Source organism: Sesamum indicum, linkage group LG12, assembly GCF_026168435.1.
Source record: "Sesamum indicum cultivar Baizhima isolate 11 linkage group LG12, ASM2616843v1, whole genome shotgun sequence".
Lineage (NCBI taxonomy): Eukaryota > Viridiplantae > Streptophyta > Magnoliopsida > Lamiales > Pedaliaceae > Sesamum > Sesamum indicum.
The window spans coordinates 18598626-18613066 of NC_142668.1; the positions used below are offsets into that span (position 1 = coordinate 18598626).

The 14441-nt window shown below is 37.9% G+C and overlaps 2 protein-coding genes across 6 annotated transcripts; one reads left to right on the forward strand and one right to left on the reverse strand.

Annotated features, from left to right (window-relative positions):
* Positions 1–1374: 1374 nt before the first annotated feature.
* Positions 1375–8540, reverse strand: RL2 (Root hair defective 3 GTP-binding protein (RHD3)). 3 transcript variants are annotated; one of them, XM_011098457.3, is made up of 22 exons: positions 8230–8540; positions 7439–7505; positions 7186–7288; positions 6608–6678; positions 6161–6224; positions 6022–6087; positions 5892–5939; positions 5736–5798; positions 5589–5645; positions 5345–5503; positions 5197–5265; positions 5025–5116; positions 4610–4688; positions 3982–4147; positions 3646–3770; positions 3223–3485; positions 3056–3152; positions 2806–2973; positions 2624–2728; positions 2331–2425; positions 2149–2245; positions 1375–2013 (listed from the first exon to the last, which is right to left on the reverse strand). In XM_011098457.3, the coding sequence occupies exons 1-22, from the start codon at positions 8384–8386 to the stop codon at positions 1762–1764; spliced, it is 2463 nt and encodes an 820-aa protein (XP_011096759.1). In that variant the 5' UTR covers positions 8387–8540; the 3' UTR covers positions 1375–1761. The 3 variants fall into 3 exon arrangements, with proteins under 3 accessions (XP_011096759.1, XP_088732573.1, XP_011096761.1); XM_088876447.1 differs by lacking the exon at positions 8230–8540 and adding an exon at positions 7568–8216; XM_011098459.3 differs by lacking the exon at positions 8230–8540 and having other exon boundaries at positions 7191–7288.
* A 2771-nt stretch (positions 8541–11311) lies between these two features.
* Positions 11312–14023, forward strand: LOC105175848 (hydroxyproline-rich glycoprotein family protein). Of its 3 annotated transcripts, none has more exons than XM_011098464.3 (2): positions 11312–12778; positions 13341–13644. In XM_011098464.3, exons 1-2 carry the CDS (start codon positions 12112–12114, stop codon positions 13508–13510), a joined length of 837 nt encoding a protein of 278 aa, XP_011096766.1. In that variant the 5' UTR covers positions 11312–12111; the 3' UTR covers positions 13511–13644. The 3 variants fall into 3 exon arrangements, with proteins under 3 accessions (XP_011096766.1, XP_011096764.1, XP_011096762.1); XM_011098462.3 differs by having other exon boundaries at positions 11314–12774; positions 13341–14023; XM_011098460.3 differs by having other exon boundaries at positions 11315–12778; positions 13345–14023.
* Positions 14024–14441: the final 418 nt, after the last annotated feature.

The following is a 14441-nucleotide window of genomic DNA, read 5'->3' on the forward strand; positions in this document are numbered from 1 at the left end:
ATTCAAATAAATACATATACATTTGTCTCGAAGTAGCCAAAAAATACGAATTCCCATAATACTGTGTATTTTAATACGAAAAAAGGGTAAAATATTATTTTTTAATGAATAGGGTACAATAGAAAAGTGGGAGGGCAGCGATGAGAGGAGGGGACACTTGACCGCCGTGACAGTGTTGCTTTGACTGTACGCCTCGGCCTTTTCCCGTGTGGCTTTGACTGCTTTTTGCACTTTGCTTCCACTTTCCGCCAATCACCTACTGACACGTCAACCACCTTCTATTCTAATGATTATTTTTCTTCATTTTTAGTTAATACTCAAAAATCATGGTAATATGGGTTTCAATTATATTTACACATTTTTTTTTAAAAATAAAATTAATATGAAAATGATGGTGGTGATTATTATTTATTTAAAGAGAAAAACGAATATGATGTTGACCGGGGGATGGCGTAACCGGTAGTTTTGCTTCCCCATCGGCCCCCGCGCCGCACGTGCAAGCCATATACTGTTTTTATATTGTGTAGGAAGGATAATATTTAGGAGTAAATGGTACGAAAAAATAAGAATATGTACATAGGACTCCTCGCCCTACAATTACAAAACACACTCTCTCTCATTCCTTTTTCAAATTTCATACACAAACAAAGTATATATATCCAGCAGGTGTGGTGTGAAATAAAATCTCTTAACACATGAGATTGAATTTGAAGAGGAGGTGGGCACAAGTGTCTTTTCACTTATTTTTATTGAGAATTAATAAAAGGAGGTTGACCGTGACAGTTTGGTTTGACTGGACTGCTTTTAGCAAAGCTGTTTGAATCTACAACTCACCCTCACCACTTTTTCTTCTTAATTAATATTTAAGCATTAAATATACTTTGCATTTATGATATACATCTATTTTGTCTCCTTTATATCTCTCAACTATCAAACTTAATTAAAAAATAATTTCGCATTCATAAAATAAAAATACTCTTCTCACTTACCCCTATACTTTTTATTCTACTTCCTAAAATATATTTTATTAAAATATGGTGATGGTGATGGTAATGGTGTTTCATTAATTAATTCTGATTTCTAGGATTAAAAAAAAGAGAGTGCGAGTTCCCGCGCTGTTCTCTCTCTCTCTGATTGGCACAGTGCACGTGCGGGGAGGGCATCCTTGCTTCTACCTGTACGTACATTTGTTTAAAGAGTCTCTTCTCGTGACTATAAATTTGAAAATAAGTTGTGATTTGGGTATATTTTATGTAATTGAAGCAGTAATGTATCTTCATACACAAATCGATTAGATGAAAATGGCATTTGTGCGTCTTAATGACACCTCTCCTTCCCATACAAATGTATTGAAAAAGTGGGGTTCATTACAAGTGGAGCAGAATGAAACTTCTCATTCCAACTTTAATGATTTCAGCTCCTAAAACAAATGTGTATATACATCATCACAAGATCAAATTGCAAGTCAAAACGGGTCCACATTTCCATTATTGCGTAAACCAATTTACATTGATAGTTCGGATTGTGTGAACCCCAAATTTAACTTGAATAACTATTTCTTTCTTGTGTGTGTTTTTGGCAGGGTATGGGCTCCAGCAGACATACAAGTATGGCTGATTCCTTCACTCCGCAGCAGCCTCAGCATTCACCAATAATTTGTCCCCCACCATCTTACATCTCCCATGCTAACACCACCGAAATCCAAAGTTGAGAGTGTTGATAGAAATATGAGAAACAGCTACTCACTCAGCATCACCAATATCAAGACATCTCCTTTTCTTCTTTATGTGATACTCTTCTCTTAATAATCTGAGGGCTCGAGTATTCCAAACTAGTTTCAGTTGAAACGGATGAATCTGGAACTGAACTCGATACTGATTCAGGTTGCCACGTTTGGTTTCTGAAACTCTGTGAAGGTAAAGCTTCTCTGTCATGCCCTTCAGCAGCAAGTCTACTCAATATATTCATGACAGCAGGGAAGAATCTCGTAGAGAGCGCGATAAGCCCAGCAAGCTGCCAAAAATTCAGAATTATCAGGAATGTACAAGTGTTGCTTAAACTCCTCTTCTTCCTTAGTAAAACTAGGATAAATGGAGCGATCGGTATGCCCACCATATACATGTAAAATGAACACTAGTAACTACTTACGATGCCATTTTGAAACAACCCTGGAATATCTGTCTGTACCCATATGGCTTTCCCAAGCAAGTATGTAACAAATAATACAAGAAGGTAAAGAGGATTCCTGTTTCAACAGCAAAAGATACACCACAGTTCAACAATACTTGTCACCAGAAAAATGAGGTGTAAAACTATGCACTAGGATTTACCTTAGAAGAAGCATGAATTCATTGAACCCAAGAACAATCATCGCCATGATTGCCCAAGGAGGAGGTAACCAATTGTTTCCACGCTTGTATGCCTCCTATAAAAAGCAGAATTCATCGTTCAAGAAACACCATCAGATCAGTATATTTCCTTTGTTTTCGAGATAAAATAAAACAATTACACAAAAGACAAGGAAAAGGATTATAACAAAAATCAAAATTGCTCCCAATATTCAATCCATGAAATTAAAACATTCGTTATGAGAAACCCCAAGGGACTCCATGGGTCACTAAACCTGAGCAGAAATCGCTTGGGTGACTGTATACTCAGTTTCTGCCTTAAACTGTCTCCACAAAGCTTTGCATTGCACTGGTGTGATCAATGTTTTGTCGGGAGGGACCTATCACAGATTACAACTTATGAGATACCAATTATAATAAGCATACAGTAAATATAACAAAGACTGATCATCAAGACCTCTTCCCATGTGCTTGAAGCAAGAGGATCTCCAGAAACTCCAACATCCCTACTCTGGGAAGAGATGGTATCTGTTCTGTCCATAAGTGTAGAGAAAAGCACATTTTCTACCGTATCTGGTCTATCATCCAAACGGACTGCAGCCATTGTGGACAAAAGCTTCAGTGACTGCAAAGAATAATTTCTCACTTCAGTAAGGGGCAACCCAGAGATCCAAATAATACTCGGATAGCATGTCTTCTGAAATTACCTCACAGCGGGCCTCCTTCATAATTGCTCTAATGTCTTCTTTTCCTGTCCAAACCCTTGGCATGGAATCCTGGTCATGGTTGAAGACAGTAGCAAACCTGAAAGTTCCCCAAACATATGTGAGAACAAGGTTAAACAAAAAGAATGCATAGAGAGACTTAGGCCAACCTATCTTTCATGCGAATAAGAACTTTCCCAGATTCCTCTCTTGATTTCCTCTCCACCAACTTTCTAGCATATTCCTTCAGATCGTGCAATATCTTGTCCACTGTTTCCTGGTCCAATTCGAATCCAGCAACAGCAGAAAGGAAGTCTGATGCAGCTGCGTCACTCTCACGTTTTAGGACACTTCTAACAGAAACCCATGTGTCTGGCCCACCAGCTTCAAAAAGGGACTCCAATGGTTCAGAAAGTGCTCCAGAAAGTCGCTTCTGCATATGCAATTAGTTTAATCCAGTAATATGTTCCAACAATTTCTCAGCCAGGGTTCCATGTTTTTGCTCTTTTTGGGAGAGAAAAGCAGAAGGGAAGACATGTGACAAGACCTAGCCACAGACCAGAATAGAATTCCATTTAACCAAGAATAAATACCTCAAACTCAGCTTGTAGTTCCGACAACTTCTCACCACGAACAACAGAAGCATGAACTTCAATATCACGGTGAAGTTTTTCACGCACTTTCGAAGCATCCCAATTTGCCTGCTGTATGGCAGCATCTGAAATTGGATAAAAAGCATGGTATGACAAATGATGCAGTTGATATGTTGTCAATAGAGGAAAAAGTGTCACTAGCTGTTGCCATCAAGTAAACAACCAAAACTAAGAAAAGCTTTACGCTATGTATCATATAACAGGAAAAATTTGCAAAGCTAAGATATCTCTGACGGTGCATGCTTGTATAAGTTGGATGTAGTTTTTATGCTGCACCTGAACACCCCTGATCAAACTCAAGCATAGCAGACTGCTGGCATGTACGAACAGATGCAGCAAATCCTTCTCCTCTAGACAAACATTTTTCCAGTCGAACCCCAAAACTTTCAAATGCATTTGCACGTAGATGGCCCAACATGGTTATATAAGCAGGATAGACCAACTGCAGAATACATAACTATTATCATAATTACTCACTCATTAACAAAGTAATACATATGCAATGAGTCATCAATCTAAAATATAACATGACATAAGCAAATTGGAAAAGAAAATGAACAAAATTGTAGTATAAGCAAGTGGGGCTGTGGGGGAGGGGGGCGAGGTGGATATAGCCTGCCTACCCTACAGCTATCTTCTGAAATTGATGATGCTGAAAAGGAAAAACAGAAGCCCGCTTTAAGTATGAAGGAAAACATCTATACTACAAAGCAGAGACCAATACCCCAAAAACTACATAAATTTTGCATCACCAACAAATGCGCACATGTTTAACTTCAACAGAAACAAAAGGTAGACTACATAGAAATTTTTATTTATTCACTACATGTCCAAAAGCAATTCAACAGGATTACATGTATTAACATCGTTATATAAACTAAACGCATTTAAAATTGTTACTGGCCTGCAATGCTTTTGACTCCAGGTATTGACGTTTCGCATTTCTCACATCTTCTTCAAAATACGCAGATTCCATATCATATCTGTCAAAGATGAAAATATAGCATTTAAGCAAGAGCTTAATATATTGTTCAAGAGTTCCTCAGCCCACAGAAGTTGTAGGCTTGTAGCTTAATTTTATAGCAGATAACAATAAGCCAAAGTACTTGTACTAAATCATATAAGTACAATAATTCATTGACCCCATCCACACTACCTAATATCAATATCCTGAAAATTAATCTAGCATTGCAAATCCATGAATAAGATGATTGTCAAGCAGAAACTCGTTAATACAAGAGGATCCAACTTCATGAATAAAAAGAACACTTTCCGAAAAGCCTCTTATAAAATAGCCACCAGAAATCATGCTAACTTACTCAGAGAGATATGTCTTCAAGATTGAGCTTATACTTTTCCCAAAGCCTGAAACAGCACCCGTTTTTACAGCTTGTTCCAGAGCTAACCAATCCTGTCTTGGATTAAGAATCAGTCATTGCCTACTTGATGGCATACCATAGTAATTGTGAAGTTCAGAAAGAAGGGAAACACCTTATCAGATTCCAAGCATCTGAACTTCTCATTGGCAATCTCTTCACACCGCACAGTAGCAACCATGACCTAAGGACAATAGAGTTACATGGTTTAAGAAAACAAAGAACAATCTAATCCTGCTCCCAAAATGAACATGAGTGTATACCTTGTGAGCCGGAAGGTCAAGGTCCTTATTTTCTTTGATAATTTTCCATATTTGCTCTGCACTGAAAGAAAATCCTGAAGCAGGGACAACACCCCGTCTATCACCAGCAAGTCCGCCAGGAGATATAGAATGGAAAAATCGCTGCCTAAGTTGGGCGACCTGTAACACAGTAACTGTTGTAGTAATAATATGCATTAAACTCTCTAGGAAGCCAATAGAGGTGTCTGCAACTCAACAGAGCTACCTGCTCCTTAAATTGTTCTTCCTTCTCCTCATAACTGGCCAAGGCAATAACTTCCACCTACAAGTCCAAATATGACAAGTAAATAAGAAACAAACACTGGAGAAATAGTTTTATCAAAAAAAAACATGAGCTAGAAATTTTTCTTGCATTGAAAAATTCACTGAGAGGAGTGTCCTTGTATGCTTGAGGTTTATGTACTGTTTGCCATATCTGAAAGGGCGGAAGAAAAAAAAAATCAGGCCTTAAAAAATTACAATGAAGAACAAGAACTTCAATGCATTAGAATTTTTTGGCCCAATTTACCTTCTGGACATCCTCTCTCAAGATAGGCTCCAAATATTCAAATGGGGTCTACGTGAATATAAGACAATAATCAATTCAAGACAAAACTGTAGGCTATAATAAAGAAGAATACTAGGCTCCTTAAGCTTACCTTGGTTTTGTCACGTATGACAAACAGAAGTGTTGTTTTACGAGGGCTAAATAAGCGCATCATAACCTATCAGAGAATGAAGGCTATCATGAAAAAGATCAGAATAAGCAATAGCCATCTTAAATGTGCAGGTATGCACCTGAAACACAGTTTTGAGAAGAGGCTTATTGGCAGCCTGTTCCCGACCAATATCATGGCACCACCTACAAACATTAGTAGACACATGAGAATTAGAGAAGTTCAAGTCTTCCTGACAGCTAATTAAATTGCATATCAACCAGTATCATGCCTCCCAAAGAAGTCCTAATTATCACCCAACTTCAATAGCGAAGTAAAGATCAGCAAATTATACAACAGCTGATGGTAGTCTAGACAACTGATTGAGAACTTAGAACCAAACAAGATTCGACAATTTACAAGAACCTTCCTGGGACAAGTGTATCGTGTAATGGTATTCGACCCGGATGAACAAACGTAGTTAGCCAAGTTCCCAGGTGGAGGACAGGTTAGTTTGGGACGGATCAGGCAGAAATTGGCATGCAAAATATGTTTCCTGGAATCTAGAGCTAAAATTTGGGAAACTTACATGTTTATAATGACAATGTCGGCGACTGCTAGAGCAAAAAGTGCACTTTGTTTCTCAAATGTTGTATCGTCCTGGAATCAAATAGTTAACACCAATGAATGTTGAGTCCCAGTTGTCCAGCACTAGAAGATGAATCTAACACATGTATGCAAGCACTCACAATTTCAGTTACTTCCAAGACAGTATTACTTAAACAGAGTTCATATATTTCATTTGTTAAGTATCCTCTTCATCAAGAATGATGACTCAAGAATGCTAACACCCATGTGCAGATGTACACAACACTCATGGTTTAGCTGGCAAATTTACTTTCATTGCAGTAAAAAGCAGAGGTAGGAGTAACATATAAGATACATTTACACTTCTAAAATCATCTAAGGAACCATGATGTTGTATAGAAATCAGAGACCCAGTGATTGATCATGAAGTATAAACTTCTGACCAGTAACAAATCCCAATGACACCCACTAAATATGGGCCTAAGTTGGTTTCTTTCATTGACTCGTCCATATAGAAAACCAAAATGAATTGTCGCCCCAAAGTAACATAGAAAAGAAAAATGGAAGGAAAAAAGATACCTCACCCCTTTCACGGCCATCTGTACCCTCCAAGTCCATGACAATTGTGAACGGCTCGATACCAACAGCCTTCGCTATCCATACGCCCTTGGTTGTCTGGCTCCTGGTCAAATGTAACCAAAAGCAATTAGTATTTAACAAACTGTGTGCTGCTTGATTATCGCTCAATTGGGACATGATAAAATCAAGAATATTGATGCCTCCGGTACATGTAAAATGCACCAAAAACCAAACTGAAGGCAAATAGTCTAACCTTCCCTTGAATGCATCCATCTCCCTGAAGTTTGTGTAAAACAGATGATTCAACAACGTACTTTTCCCTGTGGAGTAGGCGACTTAGTAATTGTTATAAATGATTAAGTAGTACAAACAGAATGCTTACCATTTTTCCACCATTCAAAACTTTCAATTAGTACTCTGTGATTGTGACAACCATTCAGACCATTAATCAATTCGGAACCATCAATTAATCAAGACTGTGAAAACCATATCGCAGTGGTCCACTGGTCAAGATCTCGAGTTGATTACAGTTTCAAACTCACAAGTAGCTAATAAGGATCAACTATCCACAACTGTCAATCAAGATTTCAAGTTGATCATGGTAAACAAACTCACGACTATCAATAGAACAATTCACAACTATGAAATGATGATTTAAGCAGAGTCGTACAGATTTAAAACTATAATCAAGATTCAAGTTAATGATGACCATGCACAACACAACTGTCATTCAAGATTTGGCGAGGGTCATGGTAAACCAATTCACAACTATGAAATATTCAGGACTTCAAGTTGATCATGACAGAATAATTCACAACTATAAAGTCAAGATTCAAGTTGATTCTAACATCAAATTGAAAATTAAACCAAGACTCAAGTTAATGATGACCATGCGAAACTGTGCATCGAGATTCCAAGTCGGTCATGGTAGACCAATTCTTTGTTAACCGCCAGAAAACTTTGTTACACTGCTCACTCGAAGCCACAACTTGTGCCAAGAAAAGTTGAAGAAGCATCAAAGAGCAAGTGAAAAGCGATAAATACCACTACTCTGGGGGCCCATGATAGCAACAACCGCATATGAGAGGCCGCACTCATGAAGCTTGACGGAGTTGATAAAATCCCGTAAACCCGGCGCATTAAATTCTCCGTCACCGGCAATCAGTTGCGTGGGGCAAGAATCATCCGCCGTCTCAGCCATCAGCCCAGCGTGTGAAAGACTGTTGTAAGAAATTCTTCCAAGAACTGGAGCGTAGGCAAGTTGGGAAGAAGGTAGAAAAGGTTAGAAGGTTTGGAGAAGGAAAGAATAGGGTGTGGTGTAGCCTAGATTCGCGTGATTATCAAGTAATTAATGATGTCACACTCACACTCCAAAAACCCAACACTAATTATACTCGAAAACTTCCCAACAAAATTATAATTTAAAACCTAAAAATATTGGACATTAATCACCCAAAAAAAAACATATATATGACATGCTCAATTTCAAAACCTTCTCCATAAATTTTGATAGGAGACAACAACTTTATATAAAAATTTAACAAAAAAAAAAAAAGGAAAATCTTGTGTAAATTTATATTAATACTCTTAAAATGGTCATTTTTTTGTCAGGAGAAAGAATAAAAAAGGTGTTGATTTTGAGGATGGTAGAGTGTAGGGCACTAATTATCCGTAATGTTTTTAGTATGTCAAAGTCAAAACTTAGTTTACAAGCATTCCTCCTCTTGCACAACAACTCAAAATATAATATTCTAGACGAGCCGTCTTGAAAGAATAAAATAAGTATGATATGTTTAAGTTGTGCATTGAGAGATAAAAATTATTATTTATTATTAAATTATATCGTTTTTATATATATTTATGTATATATGTATGTATTTATGCTAAAACAGTTAAAAACACCTAAATAAGATATTCTTAAATGATGACAAATATTAGGTATATTTTGATTCGTTTTGAAGATAATTTGAAAATAAAAACAAACATATTGAATGTTTTGCTAACTTTTATTTTAAATATTTTATAAGATATTTTATGATTGAGTTAATAGCTTTTTCTCGAGATTATGTATTTTATTTATTTTTTGAATACTTTCATAAATGTTACACATAAGTTTAACTCTAAATAAAAGTTTAATAGATAATTTATCTTTTTACAAAATTTTAGATTTTGACATGAAAATTAATACAAATATAATCTGATATTGAATTTTCATACGACGTAAAAGATAGTATAAAATATATTGAAGTTAGTATTGGAATATAGACAAAACAATGAGAATATTTATGTTTTATAAATAAATTTTCAAGAGTTTACTAACTTTCAAATATTTTATAAAATATTTTGAGGGATTTATAAATTTAGACAAAAATAAAATATTAATTTATTTTTGTATCATCAAAATATAAAATTTAGATGCTAAGCTAACACTAGGGCTGGCATGAGTTAGTAGTTGATAGCTATAGCTTTCTTTCTTCTTTCAGTTTCACTACTGGTTTTGGGTCTCTTCAGTCAGTCCTACCGTGTATGATAAATCTAATTCCCAGAGGCCCACTGAAATAAACTGAATTTGGGCCTATCAAGGGCAGATACATTGGGCCTTGTCGGTGCCTGTATCTTACGCTCTCGTTGGTACGTAGAATATTCATTAATTAAGAAGAAAAAGTAATAATTTGAATAATTCTGAGAATTTATGATGTAATGATATCATGATATATATATATATATATATATGAGGAAAAAATAATGTCGGAAGGAGAAGGTTAGTAGCATTTTGCTGTGTTGAATATATCTATGAATATGAAGAAAAATACGAATGTCACGTATAGTATAAGTATGGTATAGTATTGTATCGTATGGTATATAGGTGGAATAATTACTAGATATGATTGCATTGCGTGGGGCCCATTTAGTAAAATGTAAGCATATTGGGGGGAGGGGGGGGGTTGAAGTTACAAAATTAGGCTCGGTGTATGGTACTTGGGTTGGGGGGTGGGATGGAGGCAGGCTAGAGTCCAAGAACTAAGAACGACAGTGACGTGTCAGGGGTTGAGTGGGGGCCAGGGGACCGTCCTTGTTTCGGTCAAAGACGCAGAGGCAGTCAAAGAAAGCATGGCCCACACTGCTGTCCTACCTGGCAGGATATAAAAGTGAAAAAAAAGTCCAATGACGTGGCATCCCAGCTTTAAATGCTCCTGAATTCAACAGATGGAAATCGACGTCTGTGTTCCCCCCTCCCCCATTGCACCCACCTAACTATCATTTTCCTCTATAACCCCCCCCCCCCCTCCCTCCCAACAAGCCCCCAACCCCAACAGATAATTTACTTTTTTCAGATTTATTTTGAAAATAACAAGTGCAAGGCTGTTGATGCTTCGATTAAATTTTTATTACAAAAAATGAACTATGTGGAATTGGAATGAATGAGTTACGTAGTACAATGTACAATGATTCATAATTGAAGCAAGCAAGTGTACGTATTATATATAGCAGTAATAAAGTACTATAATTATGGGATTAGAGGGAGAATTGCGAATGATAAGCAGTGCTGTAATACAAGGGCAGCGCGTATCGAATCTTGTCCTCTCTCTCTCTCTCTCTCTCTCTCACTCAGATAAACTGTTTGGTAATATAAAAAACACAGATAGAGAGAGAGAGAGAGAATCACAAACAAGTTCAGTTCAGCTGTTTTTATTGAAGTTGGGCATTGATGGATGTGAATTTTTCTTGGACTTGAAGAAGCTCTGCATCATTTCTACTACACCATCTCAGCCTCACGTGGTTTACCTTTTCATATCATCTTTGTTGAGCTTCAGCGCTGCAGGCAGCCTAGTGCCTATATATCCCCACTCCACCCAATCTATAAGTAATTCCCATTTCACCACTCCCAACACTTTTAAATATAATTAGACGTTGGAAAAGTAATAAAAGTTTCATACTGCTGCTGCTGTTACTGTTAGTTAGTCTTAAAAGTAAACTACGTAGAATTACAAAATTAAACTTAAAAATCACCATTTGTAATTTGTGGTTAATCAAGAATGAATTGGTGCCATGATTGCTGCTGTGAGTTAACCTTAGCCACCCCCTGCCAAGTAGTCAAATTGACACACAAACACACTCTCTCTCTCTCTCTCCCATGCAGGAAACGCTGTAGTCTATCTACGCCTCATCTCTCTCTCTCTCTCTCTCTCTTTCACACACACACACACAAATTTTTTTTTGGGTTGTGGGATGTGTCAGGTTGAATGGATTTCTTTGGCCTTTTCTTATAATGGTACGCTTTTCTCTCTTATACTCTCTCTCTCTCTCTCTCACAGAGTTTTCCATTCCATCCATGACTTTGTTTGTGCGGGGGATAGTGGCTTGAATTAGTAGCTTTAGATTTGAACTTTTAACTTTGTAGATTTTTGATGATTTTAAGGGGAGGGAGGAGGTAGCTCTCTAGTTATATAGCTCATCGGAGTGGAAAGTGAAAAAGGCAGAAGAGGGGAAAAAAGAGATGGTGATTACTGATTACTGCAACTTAGCCTTAGTTGCTTTCCCCCTCCTCGTCTGAATTTGCCTCTAGTATACACACCCCCAATTCAAAAAGCATCAAACTGGACAACCATTATTGAAACCACATTTTGTGTATGATGATGGTTGAACAAGAACCATCTCATTCTCACCCCTTCCTCTGCAACCACCTACGCATATGATCATTTCCCTAGCTACTTCTCTCATTTGCATTCACCCTTTACCCTGCTGCTGCTTTCTTCATGAAAAGATTCAATCTTGACAAATCAAATTCGTTACTTGATCACATATAAAAAAAGAAGACCCTTTTTAATTTCTCCGTCTCTCTCACCACACGAGCTAGCCTTACTTTTCAGCCCTCGCATTTAAGCGCAGTCTCTGTCTGAATTCACTGTTGGTTTAGTTTCTTGCATGGATCTGACTATGGCTAATCAAGGTGGCAATAATAATATGCTGAGGGACTACAGGAAGGGGAACTGGAACCTCCAAGAAACCATGGTTCTTATAGAAGCCAAGAAAATGGACGATCAAAGGAGAATGAAGAGGGTGGGGGAGAGCAGTGAGAGGGGCAAACCAGCGGAGCTGAGATGGAAATGGGTGGAGGACTATTGCTGGAAAAATGGGTGTTTGAGAAGCCAAAACCAGTGCAATGACAAGTGGGACAATCTGATGAGAGATTTTAAGAAAGTTAGGGAGTATGAGAGGAGAGTGGCGGAGAGAGGTGGAGAAGAAAAGTCATACTGGAGAATTGACAAGAACGAGAGGAAAGACAACAATTTGCCTTCCAATATGTTGCCTCAGATATATGAGGCGTTGGTGGAGGTGGTGGAGAGGAAAGGTCAAAGGGAGGCGGCGGCAAGTGGCGGAGCTGGAAGTTCTAGGGCCAATGTTGTGCCGGCCACGTCTATAGTGGAAAAATCTGCTGCTAGTCATGTTTTAGGTCATCTATCAATGCCGCCCCCAGTGCAACAATATCCAATTATTCAAGCTCCGGCTATGCTGCTACCGCTGCCTCCACCGGCACAAGCACCGGCGGAGCCACCCACTATTCCCTCTTCTCAGCCGTTACCCGCAGTAGGTACTCTCTCTACCTCTACACAAAATTCGCCATATATACTCTCATCTAGTTCGTTAATTATATATACAGTTAACAGCACCATCAATCATTGTTTTCTCTTTTTTCTTTCCCTGGAACCTCATTTTCAGCCAAGCTATTGTGAGGTAGCTAGCTGGCAAGACATTCAATTCACGTCTGACCTACCTATGAAAAAAACCCTGACTAGCATTTTATGTATAGTAATTGAAGCTGAAGTTAATAAAACTCTCTCATCATGAGAAACCAATGGATGCTCGTAATGTCTTGGAAGGGTTTAATAAGGAAGCATACATATCCACATGAATATATGAGATGCTCATCAGTTTCTTGCCAAGAATTGGAGCATTAAAGTTAAATAAAGCAAACCCTACTGCATCGCATGTCCAATTAATCCACCATCCATCAGTTGTTCGTTCATCTTTTTTTTGAACTAAAAGTATATACGTATCCATCTTGTTGAAGGCGGATTCTTCAGTAGTGTGTGCACAAAATTGATTTCCTTTTAATTGGCAAATGAATGCTAACCCTTGGGAACTTGCGATAGTCAGATTCGGAGACGAGCGAGTACTCAGACTCACCGGCGAAGAGAAGAAAGAGAGGGTCAGGTGGTGGGGACGGGGAAGGAACGAGCGGGGGAGTTGGTACGTTAGAAGAAGTAGGGTCTGCAATCTCAAAGAGCGCTTCCATCATAGCAGAAGCAATTCGGTCATGTGAGGAGAGAGAGGAGAGAAGGCACAGAGAAGTAGTGAGTCTGCAGCAGAGAAGACTGGAAATTGAAGAATCGAAGGCTGAGATGAATAGACAAGGCATTAATGGGCTGGTGGATGCCATCAACAAACTCGCCAATTCTATCCTTGCTTTGGCTGCCCATAAGGACCAATCCACTTCCAAATAGTACTGCCCCCTCTCTCATTCTTCTCTTATATTAATTTTATTATATACTTACAACCCTCCCCTCCATTAATTACTCATTATTATTTACTCCCATTCTCATATTCTATTTATGTATAGATTAGAAAGAAAGAACCAGAGCGAGAGAGAGAGAGATTAATTATCCCATTATTTGTACAGACCTGATAGATCATCGTCTTTATATCCATTAATGCCGGCCCGCGGCGATCATCTATCAGGACGTTTCTTTCTTTCTTGCATGGTGGATTGGGTTTATAACGTCCACTCATCATCATTAGGTGTACTGGGAATTATAATATTTGGCTCTATTATTCATCACCTTTCCAATCTTACACACTATTATGTCTCATGTTTTGTTTAATATATGCATATTACGTATGTCATACAACGTGGATATACATGTAAATTGGTTAAAGTTTTTTGATAAAACAACAAAATAGAATCGAGAAATTCAAACTCAAATCTGAATTAATTATGTTACATGATTGATTTGATTGGATAAAGTTGCAATTTGAGCAATAATTTTCCAATTGAATCATCCATGCCCATCTGTATATCCTCTTGACAGTGCATCATGCAAGGAAACGGTAAAAATGCAAGGTGCAGTACTAGTGCATAGGGTGTTTGTTTGCATTGAGGGGCAAGTGATGAGTATTGTATTTGCAGTGCAGTGCAAGTGCAGTGGCATCTAAGGAAAAAGGGTGTGGTCAAAGCAAGAAAATTATGAAGAGTA